Source organism: Nerophis lumbriciformis, linkage group LG16 (genome assembly GCF_033978685.3).
Source record: "Nerophis lumbriciformis linkage group LG16, RoL_Nlum_v2.1, whole genome shotgun sequence".
Lineage (NCBI taxonomy): Eukaryota > Metazoa > Chordata > Actinopteri > Syngnathiformes > Syngnathidae > Nerophis > Nerophis lumbriciformis.
The window spans coordinates 5721649-5746098 of record NC_084563.2 but is presented as its reverse complement, the minus strand read 5'-3'; the positions used below and the strand labels follow the sequence as shown (position 1 = coordinate 5746098).

General features: G+C 41.0%; 1 protein-coding gene across 1 annotated transcript in view; it reads left to right on the top strand.

Moving 5' to 3' along the window:
- Nucleotides 1–24450, top strand: part of etfdh (electron transfer flavoprotein dehydrogenase) — a 40396-nt gene that overhangs the window by 11545 nt on the left and 4401 nt on the right. The window contains exons 4-9 of the mRNA XM_061976538.2: nucleotides 1071–1152; nucleotides 8990–9108; nucleotides 14986–15063; nucleotides 15137–15283; nucleotides 15360–15500; nucleotides 21509–21652. Coding sequence (XP_061832522.1) covers nucleotides 1071–1152; nucleotides 8990–9108; nucleotides 14986–15063; nucleotides 15137–15283; nucleotides 15360–15500; nucleotides 21509–21652 — 711 coding nt within the window. The remainder of the gene's footprint in view (nucleotides 1–1070; nucleotides 1153–8989; nucleotides 9109–14985; nucleotides 15064–15136; nucleotides 15284–15359; nucleotides 15501–21508; nucleotides 21653–24450) is intronic.

The following is a 24450-nucleotide window of genomic DNA, read 5'->3' as shown; positions in this document are numbered from 1 at the left end:
ACATCCCTAGTCAGAACCCAAAACGTCGCCAAAAATGACGATGTTTTGGGTTCTGACGATGCATGTTGTTTCAACGTTGTTTGAGTTGTTCAACATCAGGACCTAATTCAACAAGTTATGAACGTTGTTTTCATGTTTTGTGCCTGCTGGCTACAGTATTGGTAATGTCTGGTGAAAGACATTAGAAGAAAGTTAAAGTACCAATGATTGTCACACACACACTAGGTGTGATGAAATTTGTCTTCTGAAAGACATGTATCGTATTTTTCGGACTATAAGCCACACTTAAAATCTTTTAATTTTCTCAAAACTCAACAGTTCTATGCGCCTAATGTACGGAATCATTTTGGTTGTGCATACTGACCTTGAAGCTATTTTATTTGGCACATGGTGTAATGATAAGTGTGACCAGTAGATGGCAGTCACACATAAGAGATACGTGTAGACTGCAATATGACTCAAGTAAACAAACACCAACATTGTATATGTTCCATTGAAAATATAGAACATTACACACGGCACTTAAAAATCTATCAAAAATATTTTAGTAGGACTTTGGTAAGCTTTGAAGCCACACCACTTGATGGATTGTACTGTGCTTCAACATAGGAGTATTATTATGGTGTGTGTTTAAGGTAAGACATATTATCTGGCGTTTTGTTTCGCAATATTATGCCAAAAGCAACTTTTCTTACCTTCTGGTACCTACTTATCTGTATGTGGGATCTGCATAAGTCCTGAAAATGTGCGTGCGTTCGCCTTTGTAGTCCGTGCCGACTCCATAGTCAATAAGCTTCTTCTTTTTCTCTACTTGTTATGTGACATTCATCCTCCACTGTTGCCATTTCTAATATAAAGTAGTGTAAAGTTCTTACTTATATCTGTCAGTAAACTCACCATGAAAGCACTAAAACATACCGGTGTAGTGAGTTTACATTATCACCCAAAGTACTTTAGTTAATAGAGAGTTCTGGTCGGACGGTTTTTCACGGGACAGATTTCTAGTGAGGTCGGATGATGTTGCAAATGTGCTCTGTATCCACTATAAACGATGTCTTTTGTCTCTCAAGGCCCCTCTCAACACGTCAGTGACTGAGGATGTCTTCAGCATCTTGACAGAGAAGCACAGGATTCCGGTCCCCATGTTGCCAGGTACAAAAATTTTATTTTATGGCAAAAAGATGATTGAATACTGCAGCGGTGCTATTGCTCTGATGTCAAATAACTCTCATGTAACTTTGGGGTGTTTATTTCCTCCGGGAGACAGGAGGGTCAAAGAAGTGATGAAGTTATTGGTGTGGAAGAACAACATCAACTTTTTGACTAAAATGTCACAGTTTGCACGACCAAGCTAGCGTTCCTAAAGGTTAGTTAGCTACCTACTTGCTACGTGCAACTTTACTGCATGTCAACGCAGGAAAAATAGTCTAAAGAAAATTAACCATTTAGTGTTTTTTTATTTTTATATACAGTGGGGCAAAAAAGTATTTAGTCAGCCACCGATTGTGCAAGTTCTCCCACTTAAAATGATGACAGAGGTCTGTAATTTTCATCATAGGTACACTTCAACTGTGAGAGACAGATTGTGAAAAAAAATCCAGGAATTCACATTGTAGGAATTTTAAAGAATTTATTTGTAAATTATGGTGGAAAATAAGTATTTGGTCACTTCAAACAAGAAAGATCTCTGGCTCTCACAGACCTGTAACTTCTTCTTTAAGAAGCTCTTCTGTCCTCCACTCGTTACCTGTCTTAATGGCACCTGTTTGAACTCGTTATCTGTATAAAAGACACCTGTCCACAGCCTCAAACAGTCAGACTCCAAACGCCACTATGGCCAAGACCAAAGAGCTGTCGAAGGACACCAGGAAAATAATTGTAGACCTTCACCAGACTGTGAAGAGTGAATCTACAATAGGCAATCAGCTTGGTGTGAAAAAATCAACTGTGGGAGCAATTATCAGAAAATGGAAGACATACAAGACCACTGATAATCTCCCTCGATCTGGGGCTCCACGCAAGATCTCATCCCGTGGTGTCAAAATGATCATGAGAACGGTGAGCAAAAATCCCAGAACCACACGGGGGGACCTGGTGAATGACCTGCAGAGAGCTGGGACCAAAGTAACAAAGGTTACCATCAGTAACACACTACGCCGACAGGGAATCAAATCCTGCAGTGCCAGACGTGTCCCCCTGCTTAAGCCAGTGCATGTCCAGGCCCGTCTGAAGTTTGCCAGGGAGCACATGGATGATACAGCAGAGGATTGGGAGAATGTCATGTGGTCAGATGAAACCAAAATAGAACTTTTTGGTATAAACTCAACTCGTCGTGTTTGGAGGAAGAAGAATACTGAGTTGCATCCCAAGAACACCATACCTACTGTGAAGCATGGGGGTGGAAACATCCTGCTTTGGGGCTGTTTTTCTGCTAAGGGGACAGGCCGACTGATCCGTGTTAAGGAAAGAATGAATGGGGCCATGTATCGTGAGATTTTGAGCCAAAACCTCCTTCCATCAGTGAGAGCTTTGAAGATGAAACGTGGCTGGCTCTTCCAGCATGACAATGATCCCAAACACACCGCCCGGGCAACGAATGAGTGGCTCCGTAAGAAGCATTTGAAAGTCCTGGAGTGGCCTAGCAAGTCTCCAGACCTCAACCCCATAGAAAATCTGTGGAGGGAGTTGAAAGTCTGTGTTGCTCGGCGACAGCCCCAAAACATCACTGCTTTCGAGAAGATCTGCATGGAGGAATGGGTCAAAATACCAGCTACTGTGTGTGCAAACCTGGTAAAGACCTATAGTAATCGTTTGACCTCTGTAATATAACATTTGTTGGCAATAACAAAGTATTGAGTTGAATTTTTGTTATTGACCAAATACTTATTTTCCACCATAATTTACAAATAAATTCTTTAAAAATCCTACAATGTGAATTCCTGGATTTTTTTTTCACATTCTGTCTCTCACAGTTGAAGTGTACCTATGATGAAAATTACAGACCTCTGTCATCATTTTAAGTGGGAGAACTTGCACAATTGGTGGCTGACTAAATACTTTTTTGCCCCACTGTATATAAATGATAGTTCACCACATTGCACTTCAAAGTGACTGTTATTGTGCATTTTTTCATTTTGATTATATTTAAAGCATATTTTGTGCCTATATGAAGCAATTTCAGCATAACATTGGCTAAATGAACTAACTACAGTAGTATTGGCACACTAGATGAGACCAAACCAATCAGAGCCTTGCTTTTCAGTATCGCAGCCACTGATTGGCTTAGCCGCAGGCTGCATCCAGTTCTGCCTTTACGGGTGCAAAGATGACTATGTGGGTGTTATTTCATGATGTCAAAAATGTATTTAGAAGGTTTGTTATGCTAGAGCAGGGGTCGGCAACCTTTATCAGTCAAAGAGCCATTTTGACCAGTTTCACAAAGTATAGAAAACAATGGGAGCCGCAAATTTTTTTTGAAATTTTAAATGAAATAACACTGCATACTAAGTTGTTTTTTTTTTTTGCTTTGTGCTATGTATAACCAGGGGTCTCAGACACGCCGCCCACACCTTTATGTGGAGTTTGAAAGCTGGTGCGGCACGCGGGTTTTTATTTAATGGCGCTTGTCAGCGTCATGCGTGCCGTGATAGTACAGCATATAGCACCCACTACAGTCAGCGTGCCTGATCAGCCACACGTTGTATGGGGCTTCCGCTTGCTCATGTCGGCAACAGCATGGCATACTTGGTCAACAACCACACAGCTCACACTGACGGTGGCGGTATAAAAAAAAAAACTTTAACACTCTTACTAATAATGCACCACACTGTGAACCCACACCAAACAAGAATGACAAACACATTTCGGGAGAACATCTGCACCGTAACACAACATAAACACAACAGGACAAATACCCAGAATCCCATGCAGCCCTAACTCTTGAGGGATACATTATACAGCCCCCGCTACCAAACCCCGCCCACCTCAACCGACGCACAGAGAGGGGGGGGGGGGGGTTGATGTGTGAGGGAGCAGGGTTTGGGTGGGGGCGCGGTTTGGTGGTAGCAGGGGTGTATAATGTAGCCCGGAAGAGTCAGGGCTGCATGGGATTCTGGGTGTTTGTTCTGTTGTGTTAAGGTGCAGATGTTCTCCCGAAATGTGTTTGTCATTCTTGTTTGGTTTTGGTTCAAAGTGTGGCGCATTATTAGTAAGAGTGTTAAAGTTGTTTTATATGACCACCGTCAGTGTAACCTGTGTGGCTGTTGACCAAGTATGCCTTGCTGTCACGTACGTGTGCAAGCAAAAGATGTATATTGTATAACAAGTGTTGGGCTGGCACGCTGTTAATACAGATTGTAGAGGGCGCCAAATGTTGTACCATCATGGCACGCCCTTATAATAGCCGTAAGGGTGAAAATCAGTGAATATTTCTGCGAGAGGCACTGAAATCCGCAAGTCTCACGGGAAAATTGGGGGGTTCAGCAAATAAGCTGCTGAGCCGCATCAGAGTGATCAAAGAGCCGCATGCGGCTCCGGAGCCGCGGGTTGCCGACCCCTGTGCTAGAGCTATGAAAATGTTACATTAATTTAGCACGGTCAGACCAATTAATTGTAATAAACAAAGGTTTACTGTAGTTGTAAGTAGGGCTGAAAACTGTATCACGATATGAGTCTTTTTTTTATATCGGATGATATCCATAATTATTGATATTTTTTATGACCTATGGAAAATAAGGAGCAGGAGAAAATGTATGAAATGTAAGCATTTTTATTTGAAACGTGATTATAATCATTTATGCTATCAGAGCAGAAAGGAAATGTCAACACAAGCGAGGACAACACTCAAACAATGTCAACAAAATGGTAAAATCACATTGAACACGAAACAATAAGCTCTTAAAATAAAGGTGCAAAAATAAGGAATATGTAAGAAATGCTTAATAAAGTGTAATAAAATAGTGCAAAGTGTGAAAATGTAAACCATTTTCTGCAGGTTTAGTGCCAGGAAGTTACAGCTGTGCTCTAAAGGGTGAGCACAGCTAAGGTGGTGTGGTATTAGCGGTCTTGGTGGCATAATTTCCAGACCACATTGGTCTGACAACGGTCCCTTTTAAAAATACTTTTCTCTTCTATCCACGATTTCTTCATTTTGACTTTCTTTTCTCACTCCGTGCGAAGAATCAACCGCCAGTCAACCAAACTTGATAGTTGATACTGTAACCTGATTGGCTGTGAGCGTGTCACTCCCACTCATCAGTGATCACTTCCTGCGTTGCTCGGTTACCAGAGAGCGAGTGCCTTTGTTCATGCAACCAACCTTGCTTCCACTTTCCCCCCACCAAGAAGAAAATAAAATAGTATGTTTTATCAAACGCATTTTTTATGTGTCTATTACGATATATATTGATATCATTATATCACCCAGCCCTAGTTGAAGTTTACTGGAGAATACAACTTTTTTGGAAATACAATACATCCCTTAACATTTTTGTATTTATTTTCGATGACTGTCGTTTTTTCCACTTGAATGTTTTTGTATTACAATTAAAAGCAGACACGATTATGTGTGTTTTTTTTTTTTGCTTGAAATGTAGAAAAGAGATTGTTAAAATGCTTACATTGCACTAGGGTTGTACGGTATACCGGTACTAGTATAGTATCGCGGTACTAATGAATCAAAAACGGTACTATACTCTGTAGTAAAAGTACCGGTTCCCAACGGGCATGACGGCGCGTCGTGACATTGCTGGTTTTACGAGCAGAGGAGCATGTTTGGCAGCGCACACACACACAGAGTACTTACAAGCAGTCACAGTGTGTAGACAGAAAAGAGAATGGACGCATGCAAAGTGAAGTTATAAGGACTTTGAATATGACCAATGTATGATCCTGTAACTACTTGGTATCAGATCCATACCCAAATTTGTGGTATCATCCAAAACTAATGTAAAGTATCAAACAACAGAAGAATTTATTACATTTGAACAGAAGTGTAGATAGAACATGTTAAACCAGAAAATAAGCAGATATTAACAGTAAATGAACAAGTGGATTAATAATGCATTTTTACAGTTTGTCCCTCATAATGTGTATAAAATAATAGGTGTATAAATGACACAATATGTTACTGCATAGACTAATTAGGAGTCTTTACTACTAAAAGACAAGTTGTCTAGTATGTTCACTATTTTATTTAAGGACTAAATTGCAATAATAAACATATGTTTCATGCATACTTGCCAACCCTCCCGGATTTTCCGGGAGACTCCCGAAATTCAGCGCCTCTCCCGAAAACCTCCCGAAATTCAGGCGGACCTGAGTGACGTGTTGACAACACACAACAACAGCGTCTACCGTAAAGCAGTTCGTCTGCCGTAAACAGCAATGTTGTGACACTTTTAAACAGGACAATACTGCCATCTACTGTACATGCATATGTGACCCACCCATAATGTGTCACATTTTTGTGTTGATTTATTTATTTCATTTTGTGGTTTGAATTCGTTTTTGGAGCTGTCATTACACATTTATCAGTATTCACATTGGTCAGTAGGGGGCAGTAGGGCGTTTCTTCCCAATTAAATGCTATCGCCTGCAGACCGGAAGTGTCTTGTCATTCTGATGAGCGCGACCAGTCTGTGAACAATTGAAACATCCTGTGTGCTTTTTCCTCCTGTATAACAGGCTAGTTTTGGTGAATCAACTCACTGAATAATATCCATGTGATCTTTATAAGTTTAAGTACACATTCTGATGGTGGAGCCTAACTCTAAAGTGTTTGTGAGTTGTAGTTTGTAAATGAACACTGAAATTCAAGTATTTATTTTATTTTTCTATATATATATATATATATATATATATATATATATATATATATATATATACATACATACATACAGGTAAAAGCCAGTAAATTAGAATATTTTGAAAAACTTGATTTATTTCAGTAATTGCATTCAAAAGGTGTAACTTGTACATTATATTTATTCATTGCACACGGACTGATGCATTCAAATGTTTATTTCATTTAATTTTGATGATTTGATGTGGCAACAAATGAAAATCCAAAATTCCGTGTGTCACAAAATTAGAATATTACTTAAGGCTAATACAAAAAAGGGATTTTTAGAAATGTTGGCCAACTGAAAAGTATGAAAATGAAAAATATGAGCATGTACAATACTCAATACTTGGTTGGAGCTCCTTTTTGCGGCGTGGCATGGAGTCGATGAGTTTCTGCCACTGCTCAGGTGTTATGAGAGCCCAGGTTGCTCTGATAGTGGCCTTCAACTCTTCTGCGTTTTTGGGTCTGGCATTCTGCATCTTCCTTTTCACAATACCCCACAGATTTTCTATGGGGCTAAGGTCAGGGGAGTTGGCGGGCCAATTTAGAACAGAAATACCATGGTCAGTAAACCAGGCACGGGTAGATTTTGCGCTGTGTGCAGGCGCCAAGTCCTGTTGGAACTTGAAATCTTCATCTCCATAGAGCAGGTCAGCAGCAGGAAGCATGAAGTGCTCTAAAACTTGCTGGGAGACGGCTGCGTTGACCCTGGATCTCAGGAAACAGAGTGGACCGACACCAGCAGATGACATGGCACCCCAAACCATCACTGATGGTGGAAACTTTACACTAGACTTCAGGCAACGTGGATCCTGTGCCTCTCCTGTCTTCCTCCAGACTCTGGGACCTCGATTTCCAAAGGAAATGCAAAATTTGCATGGTTGGGTGATGGTTTGGGGTGCCATGTCATCTGCTGGTGTCGGTCCACTCTGTTTCCTGAGATCCAGGGTCAACGCAGCCGTCTACCAGCAAGTTTTAGAGCACTTCATGCTTCCTGCTGCTGACCTGCTCTATGGAGATGGAGATTTCAAGTTCCAACAGGACTTGGCGCCTGCACACAGCGCAAAATCTACCCGTGCCTGGTTTACGGACCATGGTATTTCTGTTCTAAATTGGCCCGCCAACTCCCCTGACCTTAGCCCCATAGAAAATCTGTGGGGTATTGTGAAAAGGAAGATGCAGAATGCCAGACCCAAAAACGCAGAAGAGTTGAAGGCCACTATCAGAGCAACCTGGGCTCTCATAACACCTGAGCAGTGCCAGAAACTCATCGACTCCATGCCACGCCGCATTAACGCAGTAATTGAGGCAAAAGGAGCTCCAACCAAGTATTGAGTATTGTACATGCTCATATTTTTCATTTTCATACTTTTCAGTTGGCCAACATTTCTAAAAATCCCTTTTTTGTATTAGCCTTAAGTAATATTCTAATTTTGTGACACACGGAATTTTGGATTTTCATTTGTTGCCACTTCAAATCATCAAAATTAAATGAAATAAACATTTGAATGCATCAGTCTGTGTGCAATGAATAAATATAATGTACAAGTTACACCTTTTAAATGCAATTACTGAAATAAATCAAGTTTTTCAAAATATTCTAATTTACTGGCTTTTACCTGTATGGTTTCATGTACCCTAAGATTTTTTTGGTAAAATAATAAAGCTAATGATAACATTATTTGTGCTCCCCTTTGTTTAGAAAAGTATCAAAATACTTGTTGGTACCCGACCCTGTAGGGACAACCCTACATTGCATAAAGAATGTATTACCATCCATCCGTCCTACTTTGTGTTTGTACAGTACTTGACAGATCATGTACATTTATTTGTTAAAGACTTGGGGACAAAGTAACAACCCAAGACTATAAAAATGGGAGCCATTACCTCCCTGCTTGGCACTCAGCATCAAGGGTTGGAATTGGGGGTTAAATCACCAAAAATGATTCCCGGGCGCGGCCACCTCTGCTGCCCACTGCTCCCCTCACCTCCCAGGGGGCGATCAAGGGTGATGGGTCAAATGCAGAGTGTGACAATCATTGCTACTTTAACTTTAACGGATTTCATAAGACTGAATCACCAGCACCTCTGCTGGCTGCAGACGAGTACTGCGCTCCGTGACGATGTCTGTGCCGTGTGCCCCAGGTCTGCCCATGAGGAACCACGGCAACTACATCGTGAGGCTCGGCAACTTTGTGCGCTGGCTGGGCGAGCAGGCCGAGGAGCTGGGGGTGGAGTTGTATCCCGGCTACGCTGCTTCTGAGGTTTCTATTTGCCTTTTACAACACACAAGTCATGTCACCAGAAAACATGTCAGCCCTGGTAATAATAACCCTGACCTTGAAGAAAAATGTTGTCACCGTTTCTAAAATCATGACATTTAAATTCAGATACAACTTGCGCGTTTATCCATAAGATTTTTGTGAAAGAAGGCTTTTTCATTTTAGTTTCCGTGGCAGCTGTCAGCCATCATGTAATGTGCCACGCTACTGCCGCCTGCAGGACTCTGCTTCAATAAACAACATTTTTAAAGTTTTTTTTTTTTTTTTAATCGAACAGAAGTGCCCAAACCTTTTGCCTTCGAGGGCCAAAGTGAAAATGTGCCAATGGTGTGTGGGCCAACAGCAATTTGGACCATGCAGCACCACGAGGGAGCGATGTAGCCTTGTAGCATAATATAAATAAGGTAGTACAGAGTGTCAGGTTGGCAACTAATTGGCCGCTAAAACAATCCTACAAATTTTACGGTAAAAGAAAATGGCCGCTCAGTGACCAGAATTTTACTGTAACATTTACAGCAGACCTGGGCAATTATTTTAATTCGGGGGGCAAAGTTTAGAGAAAAAAAATGTGTCTGGGGCCAGTATATCTATTTTTAGGAACACTAATACAAAACCTCACAATCATGTCTGATTGAATGCTAAAACTTTATGACAGACCGTCTTAAAAAAAAGGAATCGAATTTTACATTTTTTTACTGAATGAGACACCCGGAATTTACATGAAACTAAAGAATGTGGGATTTACAATATTATAACTATGAAGGATAAAACACTGAATATTGACAACATATGAATGTCAATACCCCTCTCCATCCACATATTTGACAATCAAGCGAAACGCAACAAAAATGCAACAAACACCGCAAAATATGAAAGCTAAGGGTAAAAATAATAATAAAAAACACCCACAATCTGATATATCTGATACGTCACTAAGATTTAGAACTTTGTTGTAAAAATCTCCTTCCACGTCTGTCCCTGACACCCACATTCCAGGCTCTGGAAACGCTCTGTGGAAACACTCCCCACCCACACTGCTTGGTGCCTCCTCTGACCTGCTGTCACTTACATTACCATAGTAACTCATTACATGACCATAGTAACTAATTACATGACCATAGTAACTAATTAGATGACCATAGTAACTAATTAGATGACCATAGTAACTAATTAGATTACCATTGTAACTAATTAGATGAGCATAGTAACTCATTACATGACCATAGTAACTAATTAGATGACCATAGTAACTAAATAGATGACCATAGTATCTAATTATATTACCATAGTAACTAATTAGATGACCATAGTAACTAATTAGATGACCATAGTAACTAATTAGATGACCATAGTATATAATTATATTACCATTGTAACTAATTAGATGACCATAGTAACTAATTAGATGACCATAGTATCTAATTATATTACCATAGTAACTAATTAGATGACCATAGTATCTAATTATATTACCATAGTAACTAATTAGATGACCATAGTAACTCATTAGATGACCATAGTAACTAATTAGATGACCATAATATCTAATTATATTACCAAAGTAACTAATTATATTACCATAGTAACTAATTACATGACCATAGTAACTAATTAGATGACCATAGTATCTAATTATATTACCATAGTAACTAATTAGATGACCATAGTAACTAATTAGATGACCATCGTAACTAATTAGATGACCATAGTATCTAATTATATTACCATAGTAACTAATTAGATGACCATAGTATCTAATTATATTACCATAGTAACTAATTACATGACCATAGTAACTAATTAGATGACCATAGTATCTAATTATATTACCATGGTAACTAATTAGATGACCATAGTAACTAATTAGATGACCATAGTAACTAATTAGATGACCATAGTATCTAATTATATTACCATAGTAACTAATTAGATGAACATAGTAACTAATTAGATGAGCATAGTAACTAGTATATCATGCAAAAGTGCAGATTCCAAGCATGTAAAGACTTAGTATAGTTGAAGTCATTAAAAACATGAATGCACATCATAATGGCAGCTACACTTTACATCTTAAACATCTAAATAAATGATTTGGGAATGTCCGGCGGGCCAGATTGAAAAGCTTAACGAGCCGCATGTGGCCCCCGGGTCTTAATTTGCCCAGGTCTGCTTTACAGTGATTTGTACACCAAATTGTTAATTTGTACAGTAAAGTCTATGGCTTTTTCTTTGAGAGTGCCCATCCATCCATTTTTTCTACCGCCTGTGAGCTGCCAGTTTTACACTGGCTGTTATTTTTGACTGCAAAATTCTGGCTACCTTTTTTTTTTTTTTACTCACAACATCCATGTTCCTTGTTTTTACAGTAAATGGGAAAATGGCACCACTGATCATTTTACAGTACATCTCAGGGACCGAGCTGACGTTCTTTTTACTGTCAAATCTACTGACTTTTTGGTAGTGTAGCCTTGCAGACATGCCATCAATGATTGTGCAGCTTGAAATGAGTTCAGTATGAATGTGTTCTATCAATCACTTTAGGCAGTCCTGTTATATTAACACATTAGCTGCTAGGCCAGGGGTCGGCCACCCAAAATGTTGAAATAACCATATTGGACCAAAAATACAAAAAGAAATATGTCTGGGGCTGCAAAAAAATAAAAGCCTTCTATAAGTGATTTAATGAAGACAACACATGATGTAAGTGTCTATATTAGTTATATTAACCTACTATCAAAATGACTATTTTGAATGTTGTTGATAGAAATGTTGAAATGTAATATTTATTCTACACATTTTTACAACATTAGAAAACAGTAAAACGCAGGCTTCTCAGAGTGTGAGATAACTCCTGGAAATGATTGTCTTAGAATGGCCAAAGGTATAGATGTGTGTGTCCAAGTGAAAGGTAACAGCAGGCTGTCTTCTTCTAATGGATTTATTACAATCTTTGCAAGCTGGGTTACGTTTGCTGTGGTCTGGAACAACATGGCACTCAAACAATGAGAAATGCAGCCAATATTACTTACAGATAAGGAGTCATGTGACATGCAAATATAAATTAAACACAGAGGACATAAGTAAAGGGAATGAAATGAGCTCAACTATACCTACAAACCCCGTTTCCATATGAGTTGGGAAATTGTGTTAGATGTAAATATAAACGGAATGCAATGATTTGCAAATCATTTTCAAGCCATATTCAGTTGAATATGCTACAAAGACAACATATTTGATGTTCAAACTGATAAACTTTTATTTTTTGCAAATAATCATGAACTTTAGAATTTGATGGCAGCAACACGTGACAAAGAAGTTGGGAAAGGTGGCAATAAATACTGATAAAGTTGAGGAATGCTCATCAAACACTTATTTGGAACATCCAGGCTAATTGGGAACAGGTGGGTGCCATGATTGGGTATAAAAACAGCTTCCCAAAAAATGCTCAGTCTTTCACAAGAAAGGATGGGGCGAGGTACACCCCTTTGTCCACAACTGCGTGAGCAAATAGTCAAACAGTTTAAGAACAACGTTTCTCAAAGTGCAATTGCAAGAAATTTAGGGATTTCAACACCTACGGTCCATAATATCATCAAAAGGTTCAGAGAATCTGGAAAAATCACTCCACGTAAGCGGCATGGCCGGAAACCAACATTGAATGACCGTGACCTTCCATCCCTCAGACGGCACTGTATCAAAAACCCACATCAATCTCTAAAGGATATCACCACATGGGCTCAGGAACACTTCAGAAAACCACTGTCACTAAATACAGTTGGTCGCTACATCTGTAAGTGCAAGTTAAAGCTCTGCTATGCAAAGCAAAAGCCATTTATCAACAACATCCAGAAACGCCGCCGGCTTCTCTGGGCCCGAGATCATCTAAGATGGACTCATGCAAAGTGGAAAAGTGTTCTGTGGTCTGACGAGTCCACATTTCAAATTGTTTTTGGAAATATTCGACATCGTGTCATCCGGACCAAAGGGGAAGCGAACCATCCAGACTGTTATCGACGCAAAGTGTAAAAGGCAGCATGTGTGATGGTATGGGGGTGTATTAGTGCCCAAGGCATGGGTAACTTACACATCTGTGAAGGCACCATTAATGCTGAAAGGTACATACAGGTTTTGGAGCAACATATGCTGCCATCTAAGCGCCGTCTTTTTCATGGACGCCCCTGCTTATTTCAGCAAGACAATGCCAAGCCACATTCAGCACGTGTTACAACAGCGTGGCTTCGTGAAAAAAGAGTGCGAGTACTTTCCTGGCCCGCCTGCAGTCCAGACCTGTCTCCCATCGAAAATGTGTGGCGCATTATGAAGCGTAAAATACGACAGCGGAGACCCCCGGACTGTTGAACGACTGAAGCTCTACATAAAACAAGAATGGGAAAGAATTCCACTTTCAAAGCTTCAACAATTAGTTTCCTCAGTTCCCAAACGTTTATTGAGTGTTGTTAAAAGGAAAGGCCATGTAACACAGTGGTGAACATGCCCTTTCCCAACTACTTTGGCACGTGTTGCAGCCATGAAATCCTAAGTTAATTATTATTTGCAAAAATAATATGTTGTCTTTGTAGTGCATTCAATTGAATATGGGTTGAAAACATACTTGCCAAGCTTGAGACCTCCGATTTCGGGAGGTGGGGAAGGGCGTGTTTGGGGGCGTGGTTAAGAGGGGAGGAGTATATTGAGTCAAGTATTTCATATATATATATATATATATATATATATATATATATATATATATATATATATATGTCTTAATAAGGTCATCCAAAAAATAGTGCTCGATACCGTAGTAGAGCGCAATATATGTATGTGTGGGAAAAAAAATCACAAGACTATTTCATCTCTACAGGCCTGTTTCATGAGGGGGGGTTCCCTCAATCATCAGGAGATTTATATATATATATATATATATATATATACATCCTGAAAATATGCAAACAAAACAGTGTTTAGATAATTGATACTTCAAACTTGCATAAATAAATATTAAGGAATATAACATAACTTGGCTTCTGAGAGCTTCAAAATGTAATGAATAAAATGCTAAAGTTGTTGATAAACAAGCAATTATTTTAATAATTAAATATGGTCATTTTAAATGAATTATTATGATAATTTAAAATTAAATTAATTATTTCAAATATGTTTATTTTAATGTATAATTCTATGGCTGGATGTAATAAGGAGTCAGAAAAAATACAAATAAAAATACAATTAATTTTGATGTTTTTAGCAAAATATTGTAAAAATGTATTTAGTTTTTTTAATTTAAATTAATAACTATATTTATTTTTAGGTAAGATAAACATAATAATACAATTTATCTCTCGTCTGGATGATTTATTTATTGTCACCCTGTTGTCCTCCCGTCGTGAAAAAAGGCTGTCCTCACTCAGGTCCCACATGGAGCTGGAGGGGGCGTGGCCTCCAGCCCCGGCTGAAAATCGGGAGATTTTCGGGAGAATATTTGTCCCGGGAGGTTTTCGGGAGAGGCGCTGAATTTCGGGAGTCTCCCGGAAAATTCGGGAGGGTTGGCAAGTATGGTTGAAAAGGATTTGCAAATCATTGTATTCCGTTTATATTTACATCTAACACAATTTCCCAACTCATATGGAAACGGGGTTTGTACAAGTGAGGCATAATGATGCAATATATACATAAAGCTAGCCTAAATAGCATATTAGCATTGATTAGCTTGCAGGTTGCATTGATTTCTATTTTCACACATTTTTGATAAAGCTCCAGGGAGCCACTAGGGCGGTGCTAAAGAGCTCTCTCGAGCCGCAGGTTGCAGACCCCCGTGCTAGGCTAATGGAATACACCACAAATTGTTTTTTTCCCCTGAAGGTTTTGTTCCACGAGGACGGGAGTGTCAAAGGAATTGCCACCAACGACGTAGGCATCGCCAAAGACGGCTCACCCAAGGTAGGCTCCATCACATATTGTCACGGCGATAAACTGGGCTCTCGCGGTGTTTTAGTCTGCGCTGTGTGGTCAGGACGTGTTTGAGAGAGGCATGGAGCTCCACGCTAAAGTCACCTTGTTTGGAGAAGGCTGTCACGGACATTTGGCCAAGCAGCTCTACAAGCAGTTCCACTTGCGTGAGAACTGCGAACCGCAGACTTACGCCATCGGCCTGAAGGAGGTAACCTTAACGCTTTATGAGCATTTATCTGATCGTCTTAGTTCACTGTCCTTAATGAACTTTATTGGATTGGTAGTTGTGGACCATTGATGAGAAGAAGTGGCGACCCGGCCGAGTGGAGCACTCAGTGGGCTGGCCTCTCAACAGGAACACGTACGGAGGCTCCTTCCTCTACCACCTCAATGAAGGAGAACCTCTGGTGGCCCTGGGCTTTGTGGTGAGTTTCTCTTTGTGTACGTGCAAGGCAAGTGCCAAAACCAAAGGCTTTAGTAGTAGTTTTTAGTTTTGTTTTGATCAAATAATTGTACCATATTTTGACGACCTTAGAGCACACCGGTATATAAGCCGCACCCACTCAATTTTTGAGGAAAAACATCATTTTCCCTGGACCGGACTATAAGACGCAGATACACTATATTGCCCATCCAAATGATGAGAATCAGGTGTCCTATTCACTAATCACAGGTGTATCAGATCAAGCACTTAGGCATGGAGACTGTTTCTACAAACACGTGCGAAAGAATGGGCCGCTCTCAGTGATTTCCAGCGTGGAACTGTCATAGGATGCCACCTGTGCAACAAAATTTCCTCGCTCCTAAATATTCCAAAGTCAACTGTCGACTTTATTTTAAGAAAATGGAAGAGTTTGGGAACAACAGCAACTCAGCCACCAAGTGGTAGGCCACGTAAACTGACAAGAGAGGTCAGCATAGTGCAGGGGTCGGCAACCCGCGGCTCTTTAGCGCCGCCCTAGTGGCTCTCTGGAGCTTTTTTCAAAAATGTATGAAAAATGGAAAAAGATGAGGGGGAAAAAAATCTATTTTTGTTTTAATATGGTTTCTGTAGGAGGACAAAGATGACGCAAACCTCCCTAATTGTTACAAAGCACACTGTTTGTATTAAACATGCCTCACTGATTCGAGTATTTGGCGAGCGCCGTTTTGTCCTACTAGTTTTGGCGGGGGCGGTACCTCTGGATTGGCAGACCGGGGTGGTGGTTCCTCTCTTTAAGAAGGGGAACCGGAGGGTGTGTTCTAACTATCGTGGGATCACACTCCTCAGCCTTCCTGGTAAGGTCTATTCAGGTGTACTGGAGAGGAGGCTACGCCGGATAGTCCAACCTCGGATTCAGGAGGAACAGTGTGGTTTTCATCCTGGTCGTGGAACTGTGGACCAGCTCTATACTCTCGGCAGGGTCCTTGAGGGTGCATGGGAGTTTTCCCAACCAGTCTACATGTGCTTTGTGGACTTGGAGAAGGCATTGGACCATGTCCCTCGGGAAGTCCTGTGGGGAGTGCTCAGAGAGTATGGGGTATCGGACTGTCTGATTGTGGCAGTCCGCTCCCTGTATGATCAGTGTCAGAGCTTGGTCCGCATTGCCGGCAGTAAGTCGGACACGTTTCCAGTGAGGGTTGGACTCCGCCAAGGCTGCCCTTTGTCACCCATTCTGTTCATAACTTTTATGGACAGAATTTCTAGGCGCAGTCAAGGCGTTGAGGGGATCTGGTTTGGTGGCTGCAGGATTAGGTCTCTGCTTTTTGCAGATGATGTGGTCCTGATGGCTTCATCTGGCCAGGATCTCCAGCTCTCGCTGGATCGGTTCGCAGCTGAGTGTGAAGCGACTGGGATGAGAATCAGCACCTCCAAGTCCGAGTCCATGGTTCTCGCCCGGAAAAGGGTGGAATGCCATCTTCGGGTTGGGGAGGAGATCTTGCTCCAAGTGGAGGAGTTCAAGTACCTCGGAGTCTTGTTCACGAGTGAGGGAAGAGTGGATGGTGAGATCGACAGGCGGATCGGTGCGGCGTCTTCAGTAATGCGGACGCTGTATCGATCCGTTGTGGTGAAGAAGGAGCTGAGCCGGAAGGCAAAGCTCTCAATTTACCGGTCGACCTACGTTCCCATCCTCACCTATGGTCATGAGCTTTGGGTTATGACCGAAAGGACAAGATCACGGGTACAAGCGGCCGAAATGAGTTTCCTCCGCCGGGTGGTGGGGCTCTCCCTTAGAGATAGGGTGAGAAGCTCTGTCATCCGGGAGGAGCTCAAAGTAAAGCCGCTGCTCCTCCACATGGAGAGGAGCCAGATGAGGTGGTTCGGGCATCTGGTCAGGATACCACCCGATCGCCTCCCTCGGGAGGTGTTTAGGGCACGTCCGACCGGTAGGAGGCCACGGGGAAGACCCAGGACACGTTGGGAAGACTATGTCTCCCGGCTGGCCTGGGAACGCCTCGGGATCCCCCGGGAGGAGCTGGACGAAGTGGCTGGGGAGAGGGAAGTCTGGGCTTCCCTGCTTAGGCTGCTGCCCCCGCGACCCGACCTCGGATAAGCGGAAGAAGATGGATGGATGGATGGATTTTGGCGGTCTTTGAACTCACCGTAGTTTGTTTACATATATAACTTTCTCCGACTTTCTAGGATGTGTTTTATGCCACTTCTTTTTCTGTCTCATTTTGTCCACCAAACTTTTAACGATGTGCATGAAAGGTGAGTTTTGTTAATGTTATTTACTTGTGTGGAGTGCTAATCAGACATATTTGGTCACTGCATGACTGCAACCTAATCGATGCTAACATGCTATTTAGGCTAGCTATATGTACATATTGCATCATTATGCCTCATTTGTAGCTATATTTGAGCTCATTTAGTTTCCTTTAAGTCATCTTAATTCAATTTGTATCTCATGACACACTATCTGGATGTAATATGGCTTTTCATTTTTTGCGGCTCCAGACAGATTTGTTTTTGTATTTTTGGTCCAATATGGCTCTTTCAACATTTTGGGTTGCCGACCCCTGGCATAGTGCAAAGACTTTCTGCACAGTCAGTTGCTACAGAGCTCCAAACTTCATGTGACCTTTCAATTAGCCCACGTATAGTACGCAGAGAGCTTCATGGAATGGGTTTCCATGGCCGTACAGCTGCATCTAAGCCATACATCACCAAGTCCAATGCAAAGTGTGGGATGCAGTGGTGTAAAGCACGTCGCCACTGGACTCTAAGAGCAGTGGAGACGCCTTCTCTGGACTGATGAATCACACTTTTCCATCTGGCAATATGATGGACCAGTCTGGGTTTGGAGGTTGCCAGGAGAACGCTACATTTCGGACTGCATTGTGCCGTGTGTGAAATTTGGTGGAATTATGGTGTGGGGTTGTTTTTCAGGAGTTGGGCTTGGCCCCTTAGTTCCAGTGAAATGAACTTTAAATGCTCCAGAATACCAAAACATTTTGGACATTTCCATGCTCCCAACCTTGTGGGAACAGTTTGGAGCGGGCCCCTTCCTCTTCCAACATGACCTTTTATGGACCAGTGCACAAAGCGAGGTCCATAAAGACATGGATGACAGAGTCTGGTGTGGATCAACTTGACTGGCCTGCACAGAGTCCTGACCTGAACCCGATAGAACACCTTTGGGATGAGTTAGAATGGAGACTGAGAGCCAGGCCTTCTCCACCAACATCAGTGTGTGACCTCACCAATGCGCTTCTGGAAGAATGGTGGAAAGTTCCTATAAACACACTCCGCAACCTTGTGGACAGCCTTCCCAGAAGAGTTGAAACTGTAATAGCTGGAAAATTTCTCTCCACCCAAGACAATCTCTATGGACTGGACTCTCACACTATGATCTAGATCCACTCGACGTCCATTGCACTGGCCAAATACTTTTGGCAATATAGTGTATATACGTTGTGAAATTAGGTATTTACACATGAAAATGTTAAATATTTATTTAGATACCTTAATTGTTTCCAAAGGATGTCTGCAACACGGCAGTAAAACGGCTGATCAAACAAACAGAAGTCGTGGTCATGGTAGCTGTGGAAGCTCTCGCTCAATCAGCTAAACAGACTCAATAACTCCACAGTTTACATTTTGGGGAATTCATTGAACTGAAACAATACAAAAAGAATGCCATTGTAAGTTAATAATATTCACGCAGACACTCGTAAATGTGTTAGCATATTAGCTAATGCTAACGACAACAACACACAAATATGCATGATAACACTCCTGCAGACGTCACACATGGCTTTTGACAAAATTGGAGGGTTTTAGGTGCGCCTTATAGTGCGGAAAATACGGTAGTTGTATATTAAAACTTATAAAGTTCCTTGGAGCGTTGAGGGAAGTATCTTGAAGACGGAACTACACTTCAGGTTGAAAGCACTAAGGAAATACTGTAAATGTTTACCCAGCAACACCGCCACAAGATGGTGTCATAATACAAACAACACCGCCACAAGATGGTGTCATAATACAAACAACACCACCACAAGATGGTGTCATAGTACAAACAACACCTCCACAAGATGGTGTCATAGTACAAACAACACCGCCACAAGATGGTGTCATAGTACAAACAACACCACCACAAGATGGTGTCATAGTACAAACACCGCCACAAGATGGTGTCATAGTACAAACAACACCACCACAAGATGGTGTCATAGTACAAACACCGCCACAAGATGGTGTAATAGTACAAACACCGCCACAAGATGGTGTCATAGTACAAACAACACCACCACAAGATGGTGTCATAGTACAAACAACACCACCACAAGATGGTGTCATAGTACAAACACCGCCACAAGATGGTGTAATAGTACAAACACCGCCACAAGATGGTGTCATAGTACAAACAACACCACCACAAGATGGTGTCATAGTACAAACACCGCCACAAGATGGTGTCATAGTACAAACACCACCACAAGATGGTGTCATAGTACAAACAACACCACCACAAGATGGTGTCATAGTACAAACACCGCCACAAGATGGTGTCATAGTACAAACACCGCCACAAGATGGTGTCATAGTACAAACACCGCCACAAGATGGTGTCATAGTACAAACAACACCTCCACAAGATGGTGTCATAGTACAAACAACACCGCCACAAGATGGTGTCATAGTACAAACACCGCCACAAGATGGTGTAATAGTACAAACACCACCACAAGATGGTGTCATAGTACAAACACCGCCACAAGATGGTGTCATAGTACAAACAACACCACCACAAGATGGTGTCATAGTACAAACACCGCCACAAGATGGTGTCATAGTACAAACACCGCCACAAGATGGTGTCATAGTACAAACAACACCACCACAAGATGGTGTCATAGTACAAACACCGCCACAAGATGGTGTAATAGTACAAACACCGCCACAAGATGGTGTAATAGTACAAACACCGCCACAAGATGGTGTCATAGTACAAACAACACCGCCACAAGATGGTGTCATAGTACAAACAACACCGCCACAAGATGGTGTCATAGTACAAACAACACCGCCACAAGATGGTGTCATAGTACAAACACCGCCACAAGATGGTGTCATAGTACAAACACCGCCACAAGATGGTGTCATAGTACAAACAACACCGCCACAAGATGGTGTCATAGTACAAACACCGCCACAAGATGGTGTCATAGTACAAACACCGCCACAAGATGGTGTCATAGTACAAACAACACCGCCACAAGATGGTGTCATAGTACAAACAACACCACCACAAGATGGTGTCATAGTACAAACAACAACACATCTTTGTGTTTTATAAAAACTATTTGCGTTATGGCCATCAGCGAAGAAAAATCCATAAATTAGCTAGACCGTATTTAAAAAGGTTATAGTCCGGAAATCATAGTATGCACATACTTGCCAACCCTCCCGGATTTTCCGGGAGACTCCCGAAATTCAGCGCCTCTCCCGAAAACCTCCCGGGACAAATATTCTCCCGAAAATCTCCCAGCGGAGCTGGAGGGGGCGTGGCCTCCAGCTCCGCCTGAATTTCGGACCTGAGTGACGTGTCGACAGCCTGTTTTCATGTCCGCTTTCCCACGATATAAACAGCGTGCCTGCCCAATCACGTTATAACTGTAGAATGATGGAGGGCGAGTTCATGGTTTCTTATGTGGGTTTATTGTTAGGCAGTTTCATTAACGTCCTCCCAGCACGGCAACAACACACAACAGCAGCAGTCACGTTTTCGTTTACCGTAAAGCAGTTTGTCTGCCGTAAACAGCAATGTTGTGACACTCTTAAACAGGACAATACTGCCATCTACTGTACATGAATATGTGACAATAACATCTAGGGCTTTTAGAGAGTGCAGTGCACAACTGCGTACACATCCAGGAAAATAATGATATATTTAATTGATGAGTTTATTGTGCGTGTGAGTAAAGATGAGATATGATTTGTGCACAGGTGGGTCTCGACTACTCCAACCCTTACCTGAACCCCTTCCGAGAGTTCCAGCGTTGGAAGCACCATCCTTTTGTGGCCCCCACTTTGGAGGGAGGCAGCAGGATCGCTTATGGCGCCCGCGCTTTAAACGAGGGCGGCTTCCAGGTAGGACTGCTTGTTGTTGAACCAAATGTCCTTGTTGACTTATTCAATGTAATGACAGTAATAATTATGAGTGTGACATATTCAATGTAATGACAGTAATAATTATGAGTGTGACATATTCAATGTAATGACAGTAATAATTATGAGTGTGACATATTCAATGTAATGACAGTAATAATTATGAGTGTGACATATTCAATGTAATGACAGTACCGGTAATAATTATGAGTGTGACTTATTCAATGTAATGACAGTAATAATTATGAGTGTGACATATTCAATGTAATGACAGTACCGGTAATAATTATGAGTGTGACTTATTCAATGTAATGACAGTAATAATTATGAGTGTGACATATTCAATGTAATGACAGTAATAATTATGAGTGTGACATATTCAATGTAATGACAGTACCGGTAATAATTATGAGTGTGACTTATTCAATGTAATGACAGTAATAATTATGAGTGTGACATATTCAATGTAATGACAGTACCGGTAATAATTATGAGTGTGACTTATTCAATGTAATGACAGTAATAATTATGAGTGTGACTTATTCAATGTAATGACAGTAATAATTATGAGTGTGACATATTCAATGTAATGACAGTAATAATTATGAGTGTGACATATTCAATGTAATGACAGTAATAATTATGAGTGTGACGTATTCAATGTAATGACAGTAATAATTATGAGTGTGACATATTCAATGTAATGACAGTAATAATTATGAGTGTGACATATTCAATGTAATGACAGTAATAATTATGAGTGTGACATATTCAATGTAATGACAGTAATAATTATGAGTGTGACATATTCAATGTAATGACAGTACCGGTAATAATTATGAGTGTGACTTATTCAATGTAATGACAGTAATAATTATGAGTGTGACTTATTCAATGTAATGACAGTAATAATTATGAGTGTGACATATTCAATGTAATGACAGTAATAATTATGAGTGTGACATATTCAATGTAATGACAGTAATAATTATGAGTGTGACGTATTCAATGTAATGACAGTAATAATTATGTGTGACATATTCAATGTAATGACAGTAATAATGAGTGTGACTTATTCAATGTAATGACAGTAATAATTATGAGTGTGACGTATTCAATGTAATGACAGTAATAATTATGTGTGACCTATTCAATGTAATGACAGTAATAATTATGTGTGACATATTCAATGTAATGACAGTAATAATTATGAGTGTGACGTATTCAATGTAATGACAGTAATAATGAGTGTGACTTATTCAATGTAATGACAGTAATAATTATGAGTGTGACGTATTCAATGTAATGACAGTAATAATTATGAGTGTGACTTATTCAATGTAATGACAGTAATAATTATGAGTGTGGGCGATCTTGTGATGATGGAGAGTGGATAGTCTCTTTCATTACAAAATCCATTAAAAGCAAAAGGTTGCTGAGGTCAGCATTGTAGGGTTGTATGGTACAGTACAGTACTAGTAGTATTAGTATAGTACCGCGATACTAATGAATCATATTCGGTACTATACCGCCTCTGAAAAGTACCAGCCCCCCCCTAATGTAAAGTATCAAACAACAGAAGAATAAGTGATTTTAACAGAAGTGTAGACAGAACATGTTAAAAGAGAAAAATATAAAAAATAAGCAGGTATTAATAATCCATTTTTACAGCTCGTACCTCATAATGTTGACAAAAAGAATGATAAATGACACAATATGTTACTGCATAGACTAATTAGGAGTCTTTGTTTACTTACTACTAAAAGACAAGTTGTCTAGTATGTTCAACATTTTATTTAAGGACTAAATTACAATAATAAACATACCGTATTTTTCGGACTATAAGTCGCAGTTTTTTTCATGATTTGGCCGCGGGTGCGACTTATACTCAGGAGCGACTTATGTGTGAAATGATGAACACATTAGTGTAAAATATCAAATAATATTATTGATCTCATTCACGTAAGAGACTAGACCAGGGGTCGGCAACCCGCGGCTCCGGAGCCGCATGCGGCTCTTTGACCACTCTGATGCGGCTCAGCTGCATTCTTGCCAACCCTCCCGATTTTTCCGGGAGACTTCCAGATTTCACTGCCTCTCCCAGGGCAAACATTCTCCGATTTTCACCCGGACAACAAAATTGAGGGCGTGCCGTGATGGCACTGCATTTTGCGTCCTCTACAACCGGTCGTCGCGTCCGCTTTTTCACCTAAGAAACAGCGTGCCGGCGCAGTCACATTTTGTATGCGGCGTCTGCTCACACACTAAGTGACAGCAAGGCATACTTGTTCAACAGCCATACAGATCACACTGACGGTGACCGTATAAACAACTTTAACACTCTTACTAATAATGCGCCACACTGTGAACCCACACCAAACAAGAATGACAAACACATTTCGGGAGAACATCCACATCGTAACACAACAGAACAAATACCCAGAATCCCATGCATCCCTAACTCTTTTGGGCTACATTACACACCCTGCTACCACCAAACCCCGCCCACCTCAATCTACGCACGGGGGGTGGGGGGTGTTGTTGATGTGTGGGGGGGGCAGGGTTGGGGTGGCGGGCTTTGGTGGTAGCGGGGGTGTATAAAGTAGCCCGGAAGAGTTAGGGATGCATGGGATTCTGGGTATTTGTTCTGTTGTGTTACGGTGCGGATGTTCTCCCGAAATGTGTTTGTCATTCTTGTTTGGTGTGGGTTCACAGTGTGGCGCATATTAGTAAGAGTGTTAAAGTTGTTTATATCGCCACCCTCAGTGTGATCTGTATGG